Source organism: Xiphophorus hellerii, chromosome 7 (assembly GCF_003331165.1).
Source record: "Xiphophorus hellerii strain 12219 chromosome 7, Xiphophorus_hellerii-4.1, whole genome shotgun sequence".
In the NCBI taxonomy this organism is placed as follows: domain Eukaryota; kingdom Metazoa; phylum Chordata; class Actinopteri; order Cyprinodontiformes; family Poeciliidae; genus Xiphophorus; species Xiphophorus hellerii.
The window spans coordinates 4,491,758-4,515,069 of NC_045678.1; the positions used below are offsets into that span (position 1 = coordinate 4,491,758).

General features: G+C 40.4%; 1 protein-coding gene across 1 annotated transcript; it reads right to left on the reverse strand.

Moving 5' to 3' along the window:
* Nucleotides 1-478: 478 nt before the first annotated feature.
* On the reverse strand, nucleotides 479-16,139 carry frzb (frizzled related protein). Its single transcript, XM_032567386.1, has 8 exons — nucleotides 15,750-16,139; nucleotides 9,496-9,744; nucleotides 7,539-7,574; nucleotides 6,341-6,400; nucleotides 6,001-6,066; nucleotides 5,078-5,282; nucleotides 4,762-4,825; nucleotides 479-3,510 (listed from the first exon to the last, which is right to left on the reverse strand). The coding sequence occupies exons 1-8, from the start codon at nucleotides 15,952-15,954 to the stop codon at nucleotides 3,454-3,456; spliced, it is 942 nt and encodes a 313-aa protein (XP_032423277.1). The 5' UTR covers nucleotides 15,955-16,139; the 3' UTR covers nucleotides 479-3,453.
* Nucleotides 16,140-23,312: the final 7,173 nt, after the last annotated feature.

The window sequence follows — 23,312 nt, forward strand, 5'->3', positions numbered from 1 at the left end:
TGATGGGACAATTAATTTTTTTAAAACTTACAAAGCTTTTATTTTAAAGGTAATGTTAGCCACACAAATATTTGAGCTGTTTGTACAGCACAAATATTACACTTTGAATTAGGAAACGCGCTCAGTTTCTCTTGTTTTCCAGATTTAATAGCAGTGAATCAGAGAGGTTGTGAATAAATATTCACAAGTGTATTGAAGCGTTACATTTAACATTTTTTCCAACTCCACTTCCAGTCAGATTTAACATTTGTTTCAGAAATAAACACGTTAGAAACGGCCAGAACAGACCTGAGAGTCTGAAGTCTGAACATACAGTATGTCATCTCACTAGAATTCAAACCACATATCCAAAAAATACCCACATTAAAGAAACATCCTACAAAGCTTTTATACTTAAGAACTGTGTAAAATCTGTGGACCATTTATTTTCACTCTGCATCTTTATTTGAAATAAAATGTAAAAAAAAGAAGTAAAATCAAAATTGTTTTTATTTGGTTCTCTGCATTTGCATATTCAACTTTACACATACAATCGCACAGAAAAAAAATTATAGAATACAAAAAACTGGTCTTATACATACATACAGGATATGTAAGAATTCTATATCCTGTATGTATACCGGATACATAACTATATATCTATATACAGGATATAGAAGAGTTGAAACTGTACACATGATCTAACGAAACTATGGATCTGAAAATAATGTCAGTTTCAGTTAAACAAATATTTTAATATTAACCACAAATTTCTGCAGACTGAAAGTAATATTAACGTTTTGGAGCAGAAAGTCCAGACTTTAATCTGAGAATTTTTGGCAGGAGCTAAAGATTAGGGTCTAGCTAGCTAGACTACAATTCTAGTTTATAGCTTGCTAAAAGTAGCTAGCTAGTGGCTTTGTTCATTTCCTCCACTGCTATTGCTAAAAGTAGCTTGTTCAGCTAGTCCTAGCCTTTACTAAAAAACGTAGGAAGAGAACAAAAGTATTAAGTCCGTGTTGACCACACTTCTAAATATAGAATTAACATTAACTCTCCAAAAGAGGATGGTTCTTTACAGCGCAGGCAAATTCAGATTGTTGAATGGGCGTATTACATACCTCACTGCCAAACTTTAGCAACTGGATAAAATTTAAAACTTCAACAGCGTCCACGGCTCCAGGACGCAATCATTTCTCAATAGCTGAGAGTCCACACCTTCTGCACGAAGTGAAGCGTGGGACAAGTGGCTGGTTTCTACCATGCTAACTTTACATAAAACAAACTTTTTAGCTGAAAAAAAAAATGTTTTAAGTGTAAATCTGCCAGGTCTACAGATAATTTTTGGGGTTAACTGCATGCTTTGGGAAAAGGTAACTACCTCCCTCTCATTAAATCACAAATTAGATGTCTACCATATCCCATTTCTCATTATTGTTGGCCCCTTAGAATCAATGAATCGTCTAAACAGAATGTTTGACAATATGAAAGATTTCAAAATGCAGCATAGCAAGTCCCAACATCTATCAGTCTACGGAGGGATACACAGCCATATCTAAGGATTTCGAACTGTAGTGAAGCTTCAGAGGAGAGATTTACAGCCAGAGGGCATTAACGACGCAGAACAACGTCTAAGCCTCAGTTAAGGTCAGAGTTCATAATTAGAGGACCTTAAAATACCCTTTTCTGAAATTAGGACCAGAGTGAAAATCTGGCCCTTGCTTATTCACACGGGCATAAAAAATGCCTCTTTTGTGAAAACACTGAAGCATTTAGCCCGATCTGTAACTTGATCTATAATCTCGAAGACATCAACCATTGTGCCTCTCAGTCAACGCTGTGATGTAGTTTATTGGGTTTGTAGTCCAATGTGACCGAGAAGAAGCTCAACCTCGCCACCTCTCTGGACGAAACACTCCACTCGTGTTTTTGTTGTTCGTAATTCGCATTTTGCTCATGTTTACCGCTAACCTTGTGTGGAGGCCATATGCGCATGTCCTACGCTGCATGTACAGCTTTACTTACAGGTCCAGTGAGTGAAAATTACCATTTGGGGCTGTTCCCGATGTTTCTGTGTGGATAAAATAATTTCTGGAAATGATCCCATGTGGATGATAATGTTTTTTAAACTGACAACAGGTTTTAGGTAAAAAAAAATAAAAATTCCCGTGTAAACGGGTTATGAAATTGGAGTTAATAAAGATGGTTGAAAACCACTGATGTGTTAGCGCAGCTCCAAATAGCAGCTAAATTCTTTATTAAGCTGAATTTATTACACAGTATCTTTGGTCTGGTTTCTAGTGAAATTAGACAAAACAAAAAAACACCTGAAACAAGTGAGAACTAACTTATAAGCAACTTATGAAAAATTAAAAAATACTAATTCCACTTATGCTTCATAAAATCAATATTAAGGAATCTTTTACCTAAATAATGCTCATATCTTGCAGAAAAGTTTCTTGTAATTTACCTTTGTTTTACTTTAAGTGTACTAAGACTTGCATTAGAAACTAGACCAAAAATACCTGGTCAGATTTTGTGTTCGTGCAGTGTGCAAACTTCAAAGTCAGATTCAGATTTCCTACCCTGAGGCCTGTTAGCCTGGCAGCTGTTAAAAAACACGCAGAAAGAAGTTGCCTGTGAATGGGTCTCTGTTTAAAATTCACAAAGTCTGCATGTCGAACTCACGAACAAAATGGAGCAACTAACTAATAAAAACCAAACACACCACACAACCTAACCCTATCTAGGATTTGAGACTACGTCTGGGCCTGTATCGTTGTGGGTTTCTGGGTCTTTGTAAATTATGAGCAGTTGGTTGTTCAGCTTTAAGGTTTCCCATGAAATTAAACAATATGAGCCATGACCACATTGTAAGCAGCTGATTTAAGTTTATTGTCTACTAAAAAGGAGGGTTTCCGATCCAGAACCCAGAAATCTTTGGCAACAGTAGATGTTCTTGTTTCCGTGTTGGTAAATGCTCTTCCGTCTTTAAGCTGAGTGAAGTCCAGTTTGTGGTTCCAGATCCATTATGAGAAAACCCACATGGCTTTGCTGTCACTTAATGTCTTCTTTCCAATCACCATGGTAACTTGGGCCTCATCCAGGATTATATAAAATCAGAATCTGGAGGGGAGCAATTGAGCCAATATGGCTGCCTTTGAAAAACGTTTGGTCCAAAAACAAGAGAAGAAGAAAAAAAAAAAGCATTTGCCAACATATTTAAAGCTCCGCCTCTTCATTCGTTTGTATATACATACATACATACAGAGACACAATGACAAAAACACACTGAATAATGTCTGTGCAAAGAAAATGACAAGGCAAAAATCTAATCCCAAACAGTCTGAAAAATGAAGAGATGAACTACATTCAGCAAGGACAGCCTGTTATAGTGCAATATCAACACAAACACACACCCATACAGTCACATGCACACACACCCACGCACACATTCAGACAGAGGGTGAGATCTCAGTGAGATCTTTGGCGTGAATATGCTGGGGGTGCCTGCAGGGCCTGATCCCATTTCTGGAGAGGAGAAAAAAAACAAAGTGTGAAACTTCAAACCTACAAGAGGTTCCCGTTCTTGTAAGACGAGGAGAGTCGATACATGACAAGAGAGCACCACCTGCTTCCTGCCTCCAGCAGTAAGTCAAGAAGCAACTCAGAAAGTCTCAATATTCAAGTGAGACTAAATTTGTCCTTTTCTACAAATTTCCTCTCAAACTTTTCAGAACAAATGTCATCTCAGTAGATGTAGTTTTCTATGTACATGTCATTTTCTGTGGAATGCAACTTTAAGCTATTTGCAGAATGTTTGCCTATTGGAAGACTTTTTTGTGGAGCGTTTCGGAAATTTTTTAGAAGGAATGCAGCTTGGGAAACTACAACATCTAGGAGCAATGCTACTTGACATACTACTGACTGGTGTTTGCAAAGTAGCCAATCCAGGAGTGCCAGTTTTCTTTTTCCTTAGTGCTGATTGGCTGAAGCCCAAAGAGTGTAGATGAGAAAGACTGTAGATGTTAGCTTCTGTGGTAAATGGTTTCCACTGTACATATTAATGCATATGGAGGTACACTGTACCGGGTTTATGTACTGTAAAAATTTAAAGAAATGTTTCTGTACTTTCTGCTTCACGCATTGCATTATGGGAAAACGAACTCTTACGAGGCACAACAATTGGTTTGTTGTACAGATGGCATTAAAAGTAGCTACCTGGACAATTTTTTTCCCCTGAATAAAATCCTTTACTCCTTTGAGAGAGTAGTAGTTAACTGAGGTTGTCCGTTAACAACCTCAGTTAACAGGTTAACTCTGACTTTGGGAGACTGGCGTTTTTAACAGCGGAAATGTCTGCAAATGTACCAGGAGATGTGCTGAAAAATTACTGAAAATTTTAGTTTTTAATGACAGAAATGTTTGTGAATGTAACGGGAGATATGCTGAAAAAATTCGGAAAATTTTGGTATTGGATTAACAGAAATGTGAGTAAATTCAACATGACAAATTGTTATATCAGAGTAAAAATCTGTTTTAGAGTTGACAGATATTTTCCTTTTTTTTTCAATTGTGACCTACATTGGAAATGGGCTAGTATTTTATTTATTTTTTAAATAGCAAATATCCTAATTTATTAGGGTTAGTAAGTTTAGGTACAATACTACCATATGATATCCCACCCATTCTAATTAGCATTAACTTGAGGCTAGTTAGCTCTGCCAGCTAACTGGCTAGTGGAGAGAGTCTCTTATGTGAATAATCAAGTCCAGTACAAACCTTGACTTTCCTGCGCATTTTGTCCTTCCACTTTTGCGCAATGGAGCTATCAATCAGAAGCAACCTACAGCCACACGAAACATTAAGAGGTAAATAAAGTTCACAGTTGGACTTGTGAGCGACTTATTTCAATGGTAATCTATAGCATCAAACATTGAAGAAGGACAAGAAGGCCTAAAGTTATTGTCAAAGAACAAAAACACTATGACTGGAACGCAGAAGTAGCAAGGTGAATTCACAATGCGTTTCATCTTTATGTGTCCAGGTTCCACAGAGATCTGCAATGATACTTTTATTATAACTGTGCCACTCATACCTGGACCTTTCTTCATTCTCGTAGCCCATGATGATATACTCCTCCCCAGCGGTGAGAGGAGGACACAGGCAGGACGAGGAGTAGTAGAGCATCTGCGTCTCCTTAGGAATGTTGACCAGGGAGGACTTGAGCACCTCCTTCACGTCCACCACCGCCGTGGGCTCCAGGCCACGATTTCTAACCTCCCTCACCCTCGCTCTGATAACTGAAGAGCGAGAGAACATAGCTAAATTTTCTCTTCTGAATAAATTCCCTCCTATATGCAGTCAAGAAATTAGAATATGCGTTCCAATGAGGTTTGATGGTCAGATTAAAAGTACCTTTTGAAAATAACCATAAGAACCCTATACTACGGAGCAGGATTTATTTTCATTGACCAAATCAAAATATTATGGTCTCTTTGGGCGTGCCTCAAGGTCCCCCCCGTTGGCCCCAAAAGGTTTCATTTTACTATGTTAAATATAGGTCAAACTGACATGGTGTCAAATGTCAAACAGACCAAAAGTTAGCTGAAACCTTCATTTAAAAGACACATGAAACAAAGAAATGATTTTTAATGTCTTCCTGACCAGCTTCCTGAAACCACTTTGCCCTTTCAGGAATTAATTTGATGCTTTCAACAGAAATAATACACATCCATCATACTTTTACCTGATATTGGCCCAATTATTTCTAATACAGCGCTATAGAAGTGTCAAGCCCAAAGACAGAATGCATTACTGGACCTCAGAGTGTTTTATTTAGAAGGATTAGGAGTTGGAAGAGGAACTTGGAGTCTGGATGTTGACGGATTTTTGTATAGAAAATTTTTTATATATTGTATTTGTACATTGTATTGTATATTGTATACATTGCACTTGAAATATTAATGATTATTATACATCACATTTTAAAATTACATTTTCAAGTCTCAAATCACTCACCGTAGTTATAGTTGTTGTTCACGTAAGTTTTCTGTCCCATTTTGACCGTCTTACACTTGCAGCGATCTAGAAACAAAACAAAAATATTTTTATTGGGTTATTTTGGCATTCCTTTCATTACACCCTTAAAGCCTGCATTTATATTTCACAACCAGATGCTAAATTATTTAGAAATAGCTTGCTTTAATTTTCCATTTGCAATTGGTCCAGATTTAGGTGTGATGCTAATTAGCAACACTAGGTTAATAGGAATAAAACAAATTTTCAAATCTCAGTCATAAGTTTTCTCTCTCCTGCCCAAAATGGGAAAAAAAGAGACGAAGAGACAGTGGGGCCTCACCTCCATTTGGTCCCTGGCAGTGGAAGTTGTTAGGGTCCATTGGAAAGTCTGGACTGGATTCTGTCATGGAAAAGCAGAGTTTGATTAAGGTCCAAGCATAGCGTAGCTGGGAAAATTAACAAATTTTTATGTGATTTGGCCCTTCATCTGGGATTATACCACTAAAAATTATTATTTATAAAAACTCAGATCAAAGTGGAGATTTGTGAAAGCTTTGTAACTGTGTTTGCGTGTATACATGAGAAAGCAGAGATTTATGGTTCCATGTGCTGGAGTCTGCGACGAATAATGCGCCAATATATAAACATACTTGCTTTGTCATGGTTCCCAAATCAACATTGTCTTGTGTTTTATTAACTTCATATTCTAATGCGCTTTTTAAAAGTAAGGGTGTCCCAATCTGATACTGATATCGGGAATTGGTCTGGTATCAGCCAACAAACAAAGTATTGGATTATGTGAGTCTGCATCTAAAATCTCCAATATTAGCACGCTGATAGAAGTACTCTGCTCCAGGATTTAGTCCATCTCGGTATTTCTATCCACCAGAGCTTGTATTCCACGGAGAACCATTGGTTAATAATAAATGGGTCCGTTTCTTTTTATATCTATTGTTGACTACTGTTCTCGGTTTGAGTGATGTCACTTGATCAAGCCTTTTCTAACATTCCACACTACAAAACTAAATAAAAATATTGTTGATACTTGCAGATATCTTATCGGGCCAATATTGATATTGGCTAATAATCAAAGATGCGATATTGGTATCATATCGGTAGTGGAAAAGTTGTATTACAACACCCCCATTTAAAAATAGCTCAGTCTATATTTCTGTCCACACAAATGAACCTTCTGTGCAACATGTTTAACTCCAACCAGGAAGTCATTGTTGTTTTGAAGGATTCTGATTGGCTGACAGGTTTTAGCTTTGCACTACACTGTTTGGCATGTTTAAAACAACACAAAGGGTGTATTTGTGCAATTTAATGTGGATAAGAACTTTTCAGAAACCAAACAATAGTATTTTTTACATGATGCAGCATTTTTAGGAAGATCCACCTACATGTGTAATAGTTAACACTGCTATGATAGCACTTTATATTTATGTTATCTTTGATTCATCTTGTTGGATGGTTCTACATAAGAAAATAAACTTTTGTTGTTTCTTTGTATATTTTATTAAATTTTAAAACCTCACCTGGGTTACACCTGGAGGGGTCCTGGAGGTATGGGTCTGCAGAAACATGGAGGGAAAATATTCACTCTTTCACAAGGAAGCTGGTTTTCTTATTTAGAAAAAGGAAGGTAGAACATGTGTCCTGTCACTACACAGAGTAAACGAAATGATGTGTGACTGGTTTGGTGTGCTGGAAGAAACATTCCAGATAGATTTGATGCTAAATGTCACAGATTGATCAAAACCTGTCAGATGTGAGGTCACCAAGTGACTATAAGGCACCGAGCTGCTTTCGGTTGGAAGAAAGTTGTTGCTCAGATCCGCCTCCTAGTAAGTCCCGTTGCAGCAACATTTTTAATCAAACCCAGAATCTAAAAAAAATCCCACACACGATTTCAACCGTCTGCGCGGCGTTTCGTCAGAGCTGCGGATGGGATCAGCGCGGCCTCGGCTGAAGGCCAGATGAGCTCCGTTGGGTGGGCCCGTGGTTCTCCCCGCACACAGCGGCGCTTCCGTGCCTTGCTTTTGGACTTCGGGGGAACATTTTGAAAGTTTCACCCCGGCTGAACCGCAACAAATCACAGCGAGAGGACAATCCAGAGGCCCCCGCCACGTCCACCGGGCCGTGGGCGTTTTGCCGCGGAGGTCAAGGAGATCAGGATGAGGTTGTGTTTTTTTTTTGTTCTGTTATGTTTTTTTTCTTCAGGACTCCCCGCTCCCGGCTCGGCTCGGAAAGAGGCCAAGGACAGCGAGGGTTTTACTGAGTGGAAAACGAGTGGGCTGCGTCTATCAAGGAGCTTTTTGAGAAAGTCGGTGGGAGTGGATTCAGAGGGGGAAATGACTCATGCTATCTGTTTGTGAGGAAAGCAAAACAGAGCTGCAGGAGAAGGAAGGCGGCTGAAAACGCTGATAGGACTCGGCTTCTCTGGGAAAACGGGCCACGTCATTCAGAGAGAGATAGCATGCTAGTTCAGAAGCAGCCTAGAAACTTATCCATAAAAGTCCTTCAATTTGTGGCGTTTACAGGCAGCAGGAAGTCAGTGGGATTTACTTGAATGGGACAACTTTTACACTGCAAAAACACAAAATATTGACAAGAATTTTTGGTCTAGTTGTTAATGCAAATATCTTATTACACTTAAAAAAAAAGGGCAAAGCTAAATTGCAAGTAATTATTCAGCAAGATACAGGAGCTTGGTAATAATTTATTCACATTGACAAAAAAGTACTTGTTGCATTGCCAGATTATTATTTCACCTATTACAGGGGAAAATGTCTCGCTACAAGTGAAGTAATTAGCCAATGGAACTAGTACTTTTTAAAATAAATATTTTTATGACTTATAAAAAAAAAAAAATCCTGAAAGTGTAGCGCGCATTTGTATTTAGCCCAGGAGTGTCCAACGTATGGTGTGGGGCAAATTAATGACTGTCTGAATTATTTTGTTTAGGCCTCAGGGGTTTGGTTGATGCAGATAGATACTTTTATTACTATTATTATTATTTGTTTCTTTTTTTTTGGCTCTAGTTGCCTTTATTTGATAGTGAACTGACAGGAAAGTGGATACTGAGAAAATGGAGAATACATGCGGCAAAGGTCACCAGGCAGGGAATCGAACCTGTGACCACCGCATCGAGGACTAAGGCCTCCATACGTGGGTTGTGGTTAACCCCTGCGCCACCACAGCACCCCATACTTTTATTATTTATATATCTTTGCCAACAAATAAAATCATCTTGAAATAAAATAAATATTAAGTATGGTAGAAACTTTTTATGATTTACACCAGGGGTCACATTAACAGAAAGTTTTCTATATTTGACTGTTTTTTTGTTTGTTTTTTTTAAACGACAAAATAATCTGAAGTCTGTCTGTCATTACAATTTACTACAATTTACACCCCTGACTACTCGGTGCAGATGAGAATTTCAGAATGTCCTCTACCCGTCAGCCATTTTATGAATGATTATGTGAATACCTGGTCCATCTGCCTTGACGATGGCCTCAGGTGAGATGCACACTCCGCGGTCGTACAGCGGCAGCTCGCCGCAGGCCAGGCTGTCGGGCCAGCTGTGGTTGTACCGCTTCATCACCGGCTCGCAGCCGGACTTCGCCCGCTCGCACACCGCCTTGCAGGGCTTGATGGGCTCATGCTGGAAGTCGATGGTGCAGATTGGGGCGTACATGGCACACAAGAAGAAGAGTAGATCTGGACTGCATCCAGTACCTGACAGAACAGGAAACCATAGAGGTTGTTTTTTTTGTTTTTTTTTAAAATCAACCATGAAATTGCGTTTTTCATCTGGTTTGATTGGTTTGGAAAGCTTTCACATCCTTTATAGATTACATCATCAATTGAAAACTGCTTTTTGTATTTGCTGAGGTCATCAAAAATTTGTAAAACTTTCTCAGTCTCTTTTGCTCTGCATGTTAAATTGAGACTTATTTTCCACTTTAACATCAATATGCTTTGGGTTTCCATGGTAAATCCGAAGCATGGGGCCTAAAGTACTTATAATCACTGGACCAGGGTGATTATAAGCTAAAAACTAAAACACATCTAAGTGAAACTAAAGTGGAGTTCACAGGTTCCTGGGTTATATTAAGCAATACCAATAAGATAGAAGTATTATCCTGATACACATATAATTCAAGCTGAACATCATAATTATTCATATGTTTTGTTTGTTAATCAAGTTTATCTGTATAGCACATTTCAGCAACAAGGCAGTTCAAAGTACTTTATATCATAAAAACATCATGCAGTCGCCAATTATGAAGCAAGTAAAACATTATATTTTATCAAAAGCAATTGTCAAAATCAAACAAATATACATCAGATATATTAGTGAATGTTCCAGCTACTATGAATCAGAGGTATTACTAAACAGTAGGACTTGATATGGCTGAAAAATGTATCACGATATAGGGGTTCTGTATTAGTCGATAATAATTCTTGATTAGGTTTTACTTTTAAATATCTGTAATACCAAATTGGTGACATGACTTTTCCTGTTTTATCCACAGTTTTCACTTCACACCATTATTATTATTTTTTAAGCCGTTTTGAGACACGGTGGCGAAATATGAAACTGCTGCTGCGCAAGTTACTCAACAGGTTGTTGCTAGGTAACTAAAGAAAGAGAGTGAGTTAGTTGATGCCACCAACCTTCCTTTCTTCTGTCGACATCCCCCACAATGCTGCCCCCCCCCCCCCCCCCCCCCCCCCCCCCCCCCACACACACACACACAGATTCACAAGCTAATGGTGGTGAGCCACATCTGCCTTGGGGCACTCTGGCAGATGTGAGGCTCAGTTCAAGGAACAGTTGCTCCAAACAAACTGTTTTACCAGTCCAACAGTCTGATCTTAACCTATAGTCACAGGATTTGGGTCTTGACCAAAAGAGCGAGATCCTGTAGAGACATTGAAATGTGTCTCTTCACCTGATCTCTTGGCCTTCAAGATCGGATGAGGAACTCAGTTTTTCGTGGGGAGCTCGTAGAGCGCTTCCTCATCAAAAGGTAGTCTTCCACCGAACCTCCCTTTGGAGGTTTTCCAGGCACCGCTTAAAACTCGGAGGAGGGAATATTTATCCCTTCTGACCTGGGAACGCTCTGGGATCCCCAAAGTGAGTTGGAGCTTTGCAAGGGGAAAGAGGCATCTAAGTTTGCCTCAACAACCCGGTTTCATAGAAGTGGACGACAATGGATGGATGGCAGTGAGGTACAACATCAAGAACATAAAGCAACTTCCTTCCTCTCCCGGGAGGCTCCTACATCTGCTAAATGGAAACATTTTTGAAGGATGCTTACTCAGTCTCAGCTCAGTTCTTTCGAACTTGAGTTGTTGGTTTTTCCCCTCAGCAGGAAGGACTTCTCTTACAGCAGAGCAGCGTGTTGCATTCAGGAACCGCGGACCGACCGACCGCACGCAGGAGGTGCAGCGGGACGGTTACCGCGACTTCCACCCCGCTGCACGTTTCAAACAAGACGGAACCAGAAGAGGTTCAAAACAGGGTGGGAGATAAATCAGCCTTTTTATTGTAAGAGCATGCCTGAGGTTTGGCTGTGCGGCTTCTCAATGAAGTCACAGAAAGATGTTGAACTCATAACCTGAAGCTGCTTCCTAAATGTTGGATCATGGGTCTCTCATTAGGGCATTTTGTTTTTAGTTGGAGTTTTCTCACTTGCAACTTTTAAGACTCGTATAAACTCAGCTGCGCTCAGCTAATCCCAAAACGTCAGGAGGACAGTTTGAATTCTTTCAAATTTCTACCGTTCTTCTAAAATTTATTCAGAATACAGTCATCACATTTTCACATTCTGTCATGTTCCAACCATAAACATCTGTGGATTTTGTTAAGTTTTCACCTCATTGACTAACACGCTGCTACCTTCAAGACTCAAAGTTAAAACTTAAACCAAGGCTAAAAACCAAGGCTCGACAGTAAATCAAAAATATTCGTCGCGATAGACATGTGATCAATAACAATTGAAAATATATCCAATAGGATGTTCTAGGATTTCACTGAACTTTGTGCCAGAACCGCACAGCATTCTGGGGGATGTAGGCAGAGGAAAGGTTTTAGCTGCTCAATCTCTCACAGCTTGCTGAGCTAGGTTGGGAGCTTAGCTTAGCTCTCTCACAACCCCTGATGTAAACCATTTCATTGTTGCTATGGTGATATCTTTAGGATTATTGTTCTGCTGGTAGGTGAACCTCAGCCATATTCTCGGGTATTTTAAGGATTTCACCAGGTTTTCTCCCAGGACTGCTCTGTATTTACCTCCGTCTGTCAGCCCTCCAAAGAATCCCCACAGCATGATACTCCCACCACCATGTTTCAGTGTGGAGGACGGAATGCCGAGGGTGACAGAGTGCAAGTTTTCTGCCAAAGCAGCGTTTCACATGCAGTCCAGCATGTGAAACCAGAGTTCCTCCTTCCACATTTTCTATGCCGGCAAATGGAAATTCTCTCGACTTTCCTTCAACAGTCGCTGAGTCGTTAGTCGGTTATCTAAAACCCAAAATCTTTCTCCTTTTTCCTCCTGTATTTAAGAGAAGAAAGATTTTCTCATCTTAAACAGAAGGACAAAACTGAAACGGTGTAGTTCAGTACAGCTGGAGAAATTCACATACAGAGAGCGGCTACGTTTTCTGTTCATTTTCAAATCAAAATATCCAAGCGCATTGTCTGAAATGTGACAAAAACAATTCCTTTTGCAATATCTGGAAGGAATTGGAGAGCACTTTTTAAAGTCATTTGAAAAAGATTTCTCTTTTAAATCTAAACCATAAATGTCCACTTAATGAAAATCCCAATACTCAAAAGTATTCGGTGCACACAGAGGTTGGTGGGAAAAAGAAGAAAAACACACACCGGGCTTTGCCAATGTTAGTGGGATTCATCCAGTAAGCAGTACGGATAACTGAACTGTATTTCCTGGCAGTTCATCCAGTTTTCTGCTCGAGGATCAGATGTTCCAAATCCAGTTGGATGTGCAAAGGCAACAGAAAACAAGTGTCAACGAGCACAGCAGACGGCAACGTTTCGTCCCCTAGGGAAACTGAAAGCCAAACTTAGCCAAATCAAGTTCTCCATTTTGTTGCAAGAGAAGTTATAGTGACTATTCTCCCTGAGATATGTCCTGATAAGGAGCATAAGTTGATACAAAAACAAAGAAAACCCTCACACAGTCAAATATCTTTGGTCTATAGACTTAGCTAGTGTGTGTGCAGAATGTGCAGATCTACCAAGTATTTTTATCCAGTTTCTAGTGTAAATATCTTAGTTCACTCAAAATAAGACAAAACCAACTTACAAGTAACTTTTCAACTATAAATAGGATCTTGATTTAAGTCAATAACTCCTTAATATTGATGAAAAAGTACTACTTCCATTGGCAGATTAATTCACTTCTAATATGGGAAAAATGTCTCATATTAAGTGTAATAATCTGCCGATGGAACTAGTACATTTTCATCAACATTAAGGAGTTATTGACTTAAATCAAGCTCCTATTTATAGTTGAAAAGTTACTTGTAAGTTGGTTTTGTCTTATTTTAAATGTACTAAGATATTTACACCAGAAACTAGACTAAAATACTTGGTGAGATTTTGTGTTTTTGCAGTGTAGTGGCTCACATAGCTGCTGAAAAAATCGTCACATTCCATTTCTGTCATTTCCCCCCCGGATTTGATCACTGCATCCACCACTATTTTAATGTGAAGCCATGCGGATATCTAAAATATCTGATCCCCCGACCCCCCAAAAAAACTAAACAAAAAATCAGGCCTCCAGCTCCATGGTTGGTTGCTTTTCGCTCAAGTGTGACTGAAAAGGCTGATCCTGCGTGAAACTAAAACCAGCAGCACAAAACACAGAGAAGCAGAACAGAGCCACGTAATTTATATCTGTGGGATTCGTGTAGTGCATCATGGTGGCTCAGGTGCTTAGTCTCGGCGAATGCACGGCCTTGTTTTGCCTGCCAGGGTTATCAGTACATGGCAGGCACCGAGAGACCTGATTATCTGAAAACCAGGGGGAAGTTCGGCACAGCCGAAACAAATATTCATCACGATTAATCGCGATGAATTTGTTATTAAAATGGCCATCAACTAATTTAGTGACACCAACAACCGCTGAAGGAAACGACATGAAAACCTCACAGAACAAGAGAACAACTTCCTTCTTCACGAAATGTAAACAAAAATGGAGTGGTGTCTGATTTTAGCGGTTGTAGAATTTCTCTTTTGTCTTTTAGGAAACCCACGAGCCATTTCTTGCGTTTGTTTAGGTTGCATTTACCCAGAATGCCCTGCGTTTGGAGCGGTCTCTGGTCCGGTCCGCCTGGGGTTCACATATGCACGCGAACTGCACCGGACTTCACTTTAATCAAACAGACACAAAGGCTTGAAGTTTGTTGTTTGTTCTTTTTTTAGTCCGCATCAGAGTTGAAATTAGAGTTTGATTAAAGAGAACCAAACAGGCCAGGTGTGAACGTAGCCGAAGTACCTCAGGGTTCCTCCAGGGGGAGCTGGCCCTAACAGGCTGCTGGCCCTAACAGGCTGCTGGCCCTAACAGGCTGCTGGCCCTAACAGGCTGCTGGCCCTGCGACCGAGCTGAGCTCAGAAAAGCAGAGGATAATAGATGGACGGATGGAAAAGTTTGTAATGAATGGGTAAAAACTGAAAAATGACCTGATTTATTAATATTTTTGTATTTTGCACAAAGAGAACAAATGTTAAATGTATTTAAAATAACATCAGTTAGATATTTAATTAGTGGCAGATGTGAAATTTAAGTTACTCTCGATTTTTTTGTTTTGCTAACCTGATAAATCCTGTCTGGTTAAAGTTATAAAAGGAGCAAAAAAAAAAAAAAAGTAAGATTAATAACATTAACACTTAATATTATTTGTTGTTGTTTTATTATTTTGTTTTGTGCCTCCATGAAAAACAAAAACAAAAACAAAAAAACAGTGTCCCCACCCACACATATGAGCCACTAGCGCCGCAAAAACTCTTCCGGGAAAAAAAACAAAAACAAAAAAACTTTGTATCTAATGTGCTGAATAAGAAAACTAGTCAGAGATTAAAATCCCAGACAATTAAAACTGGACGCCAGCTCATATTTTAAAGATTTTTTTTTTTTTTTTCATTCTGCGCTGAGCTTTGAGTTTTTTTGGAGGGAGGAAAGAAAATACTTAGTTTTATTTTTTTGTCTAAGATGATTTATGCGAATACTTAAATATTAAATATTAAGATGCCCAGCAAAGAACCTTGAAGGATGCCCTTTTAAAAATTAAAAAAATAAAGACTCCTTTAAGTATGATTTGTGACCTTCCTGAAATAATGACCGAAGTCTTTTTTTCCCCAAGTGATTTTTAGTAAAAATAAATAACTATATATATATATATATATATATATATATATATATTCACTTCGGTCATTATTTTAGGAAGGTGACGATTTGGAAAGCACCCAGCTGCTTCCTGGGGGGGACAAAAAACTTTTCATTGAACTTTTGGGATCAAATGTCACATTATTGTAACCAAAATAAGGAACTTAGAAGGATATATCATGAAGAGGTTGATGAAAACTTTGCGTGAAAACTTAAAAAAAAAAAAACAACAACCTAAAAATAACACTTAAACTAAAAATAAAAATGTATCCAGACATTGTAGAAAACGCTTGATTTATATTTAATTGGTTTGTATTAACTCACCCAGCAGCCCCTCAAACTGCTCGATGGCCAGCACCGCGTTGTCCTGCGTGCTGTGGTGGAGGTGGTTCGGCATCTTGGTCATGTTCCACGGCATGGACCGGCACAGCGGGATCCGGACCGGCTCGCAGGCTGCCGCCCGGACAGCGGGCGGCCACAGGGCGCAGGACGCGGCCAGCAGAGACACGCAGAGTCCCGCGGAGAGCATGACCGGGGCGGGGGGGAGGTGATGGGGCGGTGAAAAGGAACGGCGGTCCAGTCGGTGCTCGGTGAAGTTAGATCCAAATCAGGACGGGACCTGACCTGCTGCTGCTGCTCTCTGCTCCTGCAGCCGGAGCAAGGGTGGAGTTGCTTTCTTATGCAGACTCCCACCACCACCACCTCCTCTTCTCCTCTTCCTCAGGCCCTCCTCTTCTAATATGCTCACCTCTCCTCCTCCTCCTCCTCCTCTTCCTCCTCCTCCTCCTCCTCCTGCTCCTCCCTCATCCTCTGCACTAAAAAACAGATTCCTTTTTGATGAAAAGTCAACATTGCTTAAGCCCCGGAAAGCTCCTGGGTGCTTGTGCCATTACATCTACAGGAGTAAGTGTGGGGCACTCACTGGCTGCATTTCCCTCCACCTAAAGTTGGAGTAATCCCACTGCAGGCTGCATTACACTTATATATTCAAGGTTTATTGGATGCAGTTATTAGTCTTCTGTCTATTTTTGGTGTCCTGGGATATATATGCCTGTCTGTTTTGTCTGTTTCTAGTTTTGCGGGGGCCCAAACTACAGTGAAGAAATTTCTAACCCCTTACGTGGCTCACTGAAATGCCACCATCTATTACATGTTAGAAGTGAGGCAGTGTGCAGTTAAAGGGGCTGTTACATGTGTTTTCAGGCAACATAGTGCCAGTACATAACTTCAGTTGTTATAAAAATGTTGTATACTTAACCCAGTGGCGCAGTTGGTAGAGCTGTTGCCTTGCAGCAAGAAGGTCCTGGGTTCGATTCCCGCTCTGGGGTCTTTCTGCACGGAGTTTGCATGTTCTCCCTGTGCATGGTGGGTTCTCCGGCTTCCTCCCACAGTCCAAAAACATAACTGTTAGGTGTGTGCATGGTTGTGTGTCCTGCCCTGCGACAGACTGGTGACCTGTACAGGGTGAACCCCGCCCGGAACGTTAGCTGGCACCAGCACCCTGCCGACCCCACTAGGGACAAGGGGGTCAAATTGACCCGTTTTTTTTTGCATGAAACGTTTTCTATCTGTCTTAATAGATACATATACTGTACATATAATAATAATAATTAAAAAATTATTCATTTTACACAGTTGTTATCCCCCCTCCCCCTCCTGCATCTACTTTTTACATAGATACTGATACTGTTCGGGCCAATTTGACCCGGCAGTCAAGTTCAAGGGTAAAAAATATCAAAAAATGTCCGATTCTGTATGTTTCCTTGCAGCTATGAACCATATTTCATCCCACACACACACTCATACACCACACACATACATGCACACATGCACTGCTCTGTGAGGCAACAGAACTGCCCGAATACTTGGAAACTGCAGCTCTGAGGAGGAGCTTTGTCCTCGAAGGCGGAGCTAGGTCCACCCAGGTGTTTTGCACAGCTTAATGGTTGCCATTGGAGATTAAAGGATTCCTCAAACGTGCATGAAAGAATCCAAGCAACACTCCAGGTATGTTTTGACATTACAACATGATGTGAAATTCCAAAAAGTCTATCTTACATAATAATGCTGTTTTAATTTTACTGCGATGAGGCTGAACATGTAGCTTTGAGGCCCCCTGGTGGCTAGGAGGTCGCAAGCAGTCACCTAGCTTGCCTATGACAAATGGTCTCCAGGGTCTTTTTTTTTTCTTCAAATCATTGTTTATTTATAAAGCGCTTTAGATAAAGTGCTTTACAGGTATACTAAATGAAATAAAATGAAGGCAATAATAATAGCACAAAACTAAGAAAACTACAAGGTTGACATAATTAATGAAGTCATAACACAAAGGCGCTATATGGAATTATACACCGGTATAAAAAGACGAGTTTTTAAAACAGTTTTAAAATCATTTAGAGATCCAGCAAACCTCACAGATTGTTCCAAAGACTGGACCAGTCTTAAGGACATTGTGAAGAAGGTCATTTTTAACTTTCCTTATAAGTCTCCGGTGATAAAAAAAAAAAGTAATAAAGATTTAATTTCAAAATCAAACATATAAACATGGAGAAAGTGAAACATTATGTTTTTGTTCAATAGAATCCCATTCAGAGACTTGCTATAGTTAAGACATTAACTGTGTTTTACACAAATGGAACCAGAAAATTTTATACAACCTGTCAAACAGAGTGGGAAAGTATTTATTTTAAAAAGATGCACAGCATCTTTTTTAACGTATCAACATGTTATTGGCTGAAACGTACCAGAAACTAACCAGACCCGTTAGTTTGTCTTTAAAAAGCCCTTCTGTCCTCCACCCATCATCCGGATTAGTTGCATCTGTTTGAATTAACTGCAAATTGACATTATGAAAATGAATTTGCTTAATGGAAACACGGCAATTTTGAAAAGAAAAAAAACAACAACATGATTTTTGGGTAAGAAGTTATTGGCCTATCAAAACCATTTGTTTTCACATCACAAGAGTCACGTGATCAACAGCCAGACGTCACCACAGATGAAAACGTGGAAGAGGACGACGTTTTTATTTTTATTTTTTTCTTGCAGCTGGCTCCAGCGGAGCTCTGAGAGTCTCTCAGCTTCACACAGTTCAGTAAAAGATGGGCATCATTCTAACGTGTTGAATCCATCGCTCTAATGTAAAATCACCGACTGCAATTTCCCCAAAAACGCCGCATACGTAGCCACTCCCAAGTAGGCGGGGCTTGTCGCTCCGACGCCCGATAGATGGCTGATAGATGATGAGCGCTAGCGCCGCGTGAATATATTTCATGTAACTGTCACTGTCGTGATTTTCAATGGCTTGTGGCGTGCACAAGCTCCTTCACATGCGATTTTAATTAAATTTCCTATTTAAAATAAATTAGAAAGCACAGTTTTTGCAATAGAAAAATTGCTAGATTGGCATTAGCACATCTATAATTTTTCAATGGGAATGCAGTTAACCGATCAAACTCCATCCTTGTCAGCATTGGTAGGACCATGTTAGAACACCAGGGACAAGATGGTGGACCTGCAGGACATCATGCTAACAGCTAACAGTTTGGTGAGAACTCAACTCTGTGTATTATTATTGTTTTTTTTTACCCATAACCTCACTCGTGAACTTGCTTTGCTTTCTTTATGTCTTACTTGGGTTTCTGCCGACATCTGGTGTGAATTATATGCCAATGGCCCCATTAGAAATACTTAAACTGAGAAAGAATCAACACATTCAGTACTTATTTCTTTTCACTGTATGTTTGTTTTTATGACATGGCACAGCAAACTGAAAGAGATCATATCCAGCTGTATTACCCCTTAATAGCATTGCTATGCAGACGCTGGACCTTGAGAAAATTCAACATGCGCCGAGCTGCTATTTGAATTCAAAAGTCTGGGAATTGTTGCACTAGACAGTTATTTACAGAAACAGAGCAACTTGCTGGTTGCCTCACAACTAAATGAAAAATGATTCTGTGGAAAACGCCTGTTTACCTGCATTCATTTGGAAGCAAATGTCTTTCCTTTAGTGTGATACAGTCAACAGATAAAATTATGAAATGAAAATATATTTTACATTTCATAAAACACCTTAAAGACCTTAAAGAGACTATTTTTCCTTTATTATACTAGTAAATCAAAAATCAAATCCAAATTTATTTGTATGTCACATTGCAGCAACAAGACAGCTCAAAGTGCCTTACATCATAAAAATATGAGAACAACATATCTGTTGTTCTCAACAAAGCATGAAAACATTGTACGGTCACCAATTGTGAAACCAGTTACAAACATTACATTGTGTCAAATGCCATAATCAAAATCACCAATACCCATCAAATATGTCGATCAATATTCCAGTTATTATGATTCAAAAGTGACCTTAAACAGCTGGGTTTTTATTCTTGATTTAAAGGAGCTCAGTGTTTCGGCTGTTCTGCAGTTTTCTGGAAGTTGTGTTACACAAAAGCTGAATGCTGCTTCTCCATGTTTGGTTCTGGTTCTGGGGATGCAGAACAGAACCAGAATCAGAATCAGAAGACCTGGGAGGTCTGGAAGGTTGATACGTCAGCAGATCTGTAATGTACTGTGGTGCTAAGCCGTTGAGTGATTTTTAAGTATTTTAGTACATCTCATAAATTACAATATTGGGTAAATGTGTCAAAATGTCTTACCAGTGATCTCAGAAAGTGAAACTCACATATTGTATAAAATGATCATAGATTGATACATTCAAAGCTTTTTTTTTTCTTTTCTTGTTATTTTTTGATGATTATTTCTTCCAGAGAATGAAATCCCAAAAGTCAGTCTCTCAGAACAAATAGAATCCTGTGGCAAAGGTCATTAATGGAAACTCATGTTGTCACAGCCTAATCAGGTAATTAACTCAAAACACCTGCTAAGGTTTCCTGAGCCTTTAAACCGTCTCTCAGTCCGGGTCAGTCAGCTACACGATCTGCTGACTGGACATGTCCAGAGGACGGTGATGGACACCTGTTATGAAGAGGGGAACACACACCCACACACGCACACCCACGCACACACACACACACGCACACCCCCACACCCACACACGCACCCACACGCACACACACACACACACCCACAAACACGCCCACAGCTGAAGAAGCTGGTGGTTCACAGAGTTCTGTATCCAAGCATGTTAACGGAAAGTACAGAGGAGAAACAAAGGTTCCAAGGAAGGTGTTAGAAACAGGAACAGTGCAGAGATTGGGACTGACACGTGGGGTGAAGGTAACACAAGGATCTGGCAAAAAATGGTAAAATGTCTCTCTGACTGACTGCTGCTGAGCTTTCAGCTGCTTTTCCTTCATCCTCACAGTCTTCTGAACCCCCTGGGGGAAAAAAAAAAAAACCCCAGTAGTGATTAGGTTAACGTGCCTCCAGGCCTGGTCGCAAAACCGTCGTTGTCTCTGATTCAGGTTTTCAGATCAAATCAGTGATTCCTCGAGTGACCGCGGGCGTCGTGGGAAACCTCCACATCCGCCTAAACACAGAAGCGGCAACTTGACCCGTCACCGATGCTGGGAGTACTGGGACGAACCCGTAACTGATTGAGTGGCTGGAGGCGACCTTTGACCCAGGCAGGGCTTGTTGCATTAACAGCCCCATTATTGGTCCATTAAACCTGAGTATGACGCAGCAAACGGAATCACTTTTTGTGTGTGTGTGTGTGTTGATGGTTCGTAATGATTGTCAGATGTTGGAGGAGCTTCCCATGTAAGGGTTGAGTTACAGCCAACACACACACACACACACCCACACACCCCCCCACACATGCGCCCCCCCCACACACACACACAAACGCACGCACACGCCCGCCCACCCCCGCACACACACACGCATTCACACCCTTGGCCTCTCTGGGTTTTCTGACTCATGGATCAACATGCAGAGAACTGAATCAGCACTTTGTCTTCCATCATTCGCTTACCTCTCTCTCTTTCTTTCTGTCTTTCTTTCTTCCACCCTCGTTCTCGACCCGTTTTTCTTTCTTATGCATGTTCTCATGATTTAATCTCTATAAGTGGGTTTTTTTTCTGACGTAAATGCTTCTTTTAGTTGGCAGGAAAAAATCTTATCAGAGGAATGAACACACACATTCCCAAAGGTAAACACACACATAGACTGGAAGCACATTCGTTTTTCCCAATTTTTTTTCTGTCTCTGTTTCTCCCCTACCCCCTCAACATCACCTCTTCTGTCAGGTTTTTCATTTTGTCCCGTCTTCTGCATCTCCTCGTCTCGTTCTCGTCACTTTCCAGGTTTCGGATCAGAGGAAGGGGCTTCTCGTATCCCTGGATTGCATTATGTCATCGATGGTCCTCTCTCAAAGATAGCTGTGCTAACGTGTCCTGGCCAGTGCGGTGCGGGAGGGGCAGGGGGTGAGGTTGGGGGTTAAGAAGATTCAGTTTCACCCAGAGAGAAAGCTAGTTCTCGCTGCATGTGGAAATATTCTTGGAAACTACCAAAATTGATTCCAACATAAATAAGACTGCAGCTGTACACACACACACACACACACACACACATGCACCCCCCCCTGCACGCACACACATGCCCGCACACTCAGGGTATTGCGAAGGATTGAATGTAATCTGGAACAATTGCTGGTTTTGCAGCATGTTTGCAGAAAAAAGTGACTGGTGGCTGCAGTGTTGGATTTATGACGCGTAGTTAAATAAAGCCAGCGCAGCGCAGGTGGACATATTCACTGCAAATAGTTTTCATCCTCCTCTAAAACCTGCTGCCCTCTGCAGCTGGAACACATAAAGTCATCTGTGAGGGTTTACCCTTCTGGTTGAAGACACTGTTCAGTAGGTACTTAGAGGGCTTTCTCGCCAATCAAAACACATCCTAGTAGGTTATATGGTGTTTTTAGCACTTAAATGCCAATAATAAAAAGGTAAATGAAGCACCATGTGCCCTTCAGATGGCTTCAGGTTTGCTCCGGCTGTTAAAGGGGCAGCATCATGCATATTCCAGGCACATCATGCATATACCATTTTATAGCATAATCAAAAAACTGTTACCTTCAGTTATTAAAACATTGCTGTGTATGAGTCAAATATGACAATTTAACACCTTGAAATTGGGCCTCTATTTCTTTAAGAAGCTCCTGCTCTTTCTGAAACTCCGCCTTCAGGAAGTCATCACAACATGGCTCCTCTATTAAAGCTTTAACAACGTTTTTTTTTTTTTTTATCAGCGCTCTAATAAGTGGAAGCTCCTATAAGGAGCTCAGCAGATAGTGCAGTTCCACCTGAAGTTTGCTAATTGCTGCTGGCTAGTCTGAAGGAGCTGAGAAACATCTGCTTTGTGGAAACGGCGGCACTTTGTGAGAGCAAGCACACCCTGAACACTCCAGATGTGTTTTTGACGAGGGATGTAAAGCTAAAAGTCCAGTTTACATAATACTGCCCCTTTAACACGGCCATGTAAAACTGTTGACAGCTGCCCTACAAGGCTGTACAGGGACCTAAACACAATTTGACTTTCCTGACTCCCATAAACCATCAGGCTTCACGTCCCAGCTGATTGTTCCTTTAACTGTGTTGCTAATTACTACACTAATGCTGTCCAAAGGGTGTCTGTACTAAGTCTTTCCGTAATGTTGCTGTTACTTTCGGGTGAGGTCAAATAATTTCGAAGCAATTATTATTATTATTATTACTTTATCCACACCATTGAACGCATCATTTCCACTAGCAGAAAAAAGCAGCGACCTTAGCATTACCATGCTCAACAGTTGGCTCGGTTTTCTTGACTCCTCCGTTACTTGGTGCCGACAATTCTCATCACGACCAGCCCGCACCAACCGGTGCTGCCTTTATGTCAACATGAACCAAAATCCCTGAAGAATGTCCCTGAAGCCTTCTCTAA

Bases quoted from the DNA above. Each gene is read 5' to 3' on its own strand.
- frzb (XM_032567386.1), bottom strand. From the start codon at position 15,954: ATGCTCTCCGCGGGACTCTGCGTGTCTCTGCTGGCCGCGTCCTGCGCC. The intron at 7,575-9,495 runs GTATTCACATAA...ATGTTTCTGCAG, and splicing joins CGTCAAGGCAGATGGACCAG to ACCCATACCTCCAGGACCCC. The intron at 4,826-5,077 runs GTATGAGTGGCA...GTGTGGCTGTAG, and splicing joins GAGAATGAAGAAAGGTCCAG to GTTGCTTCTGATTGATAGCT.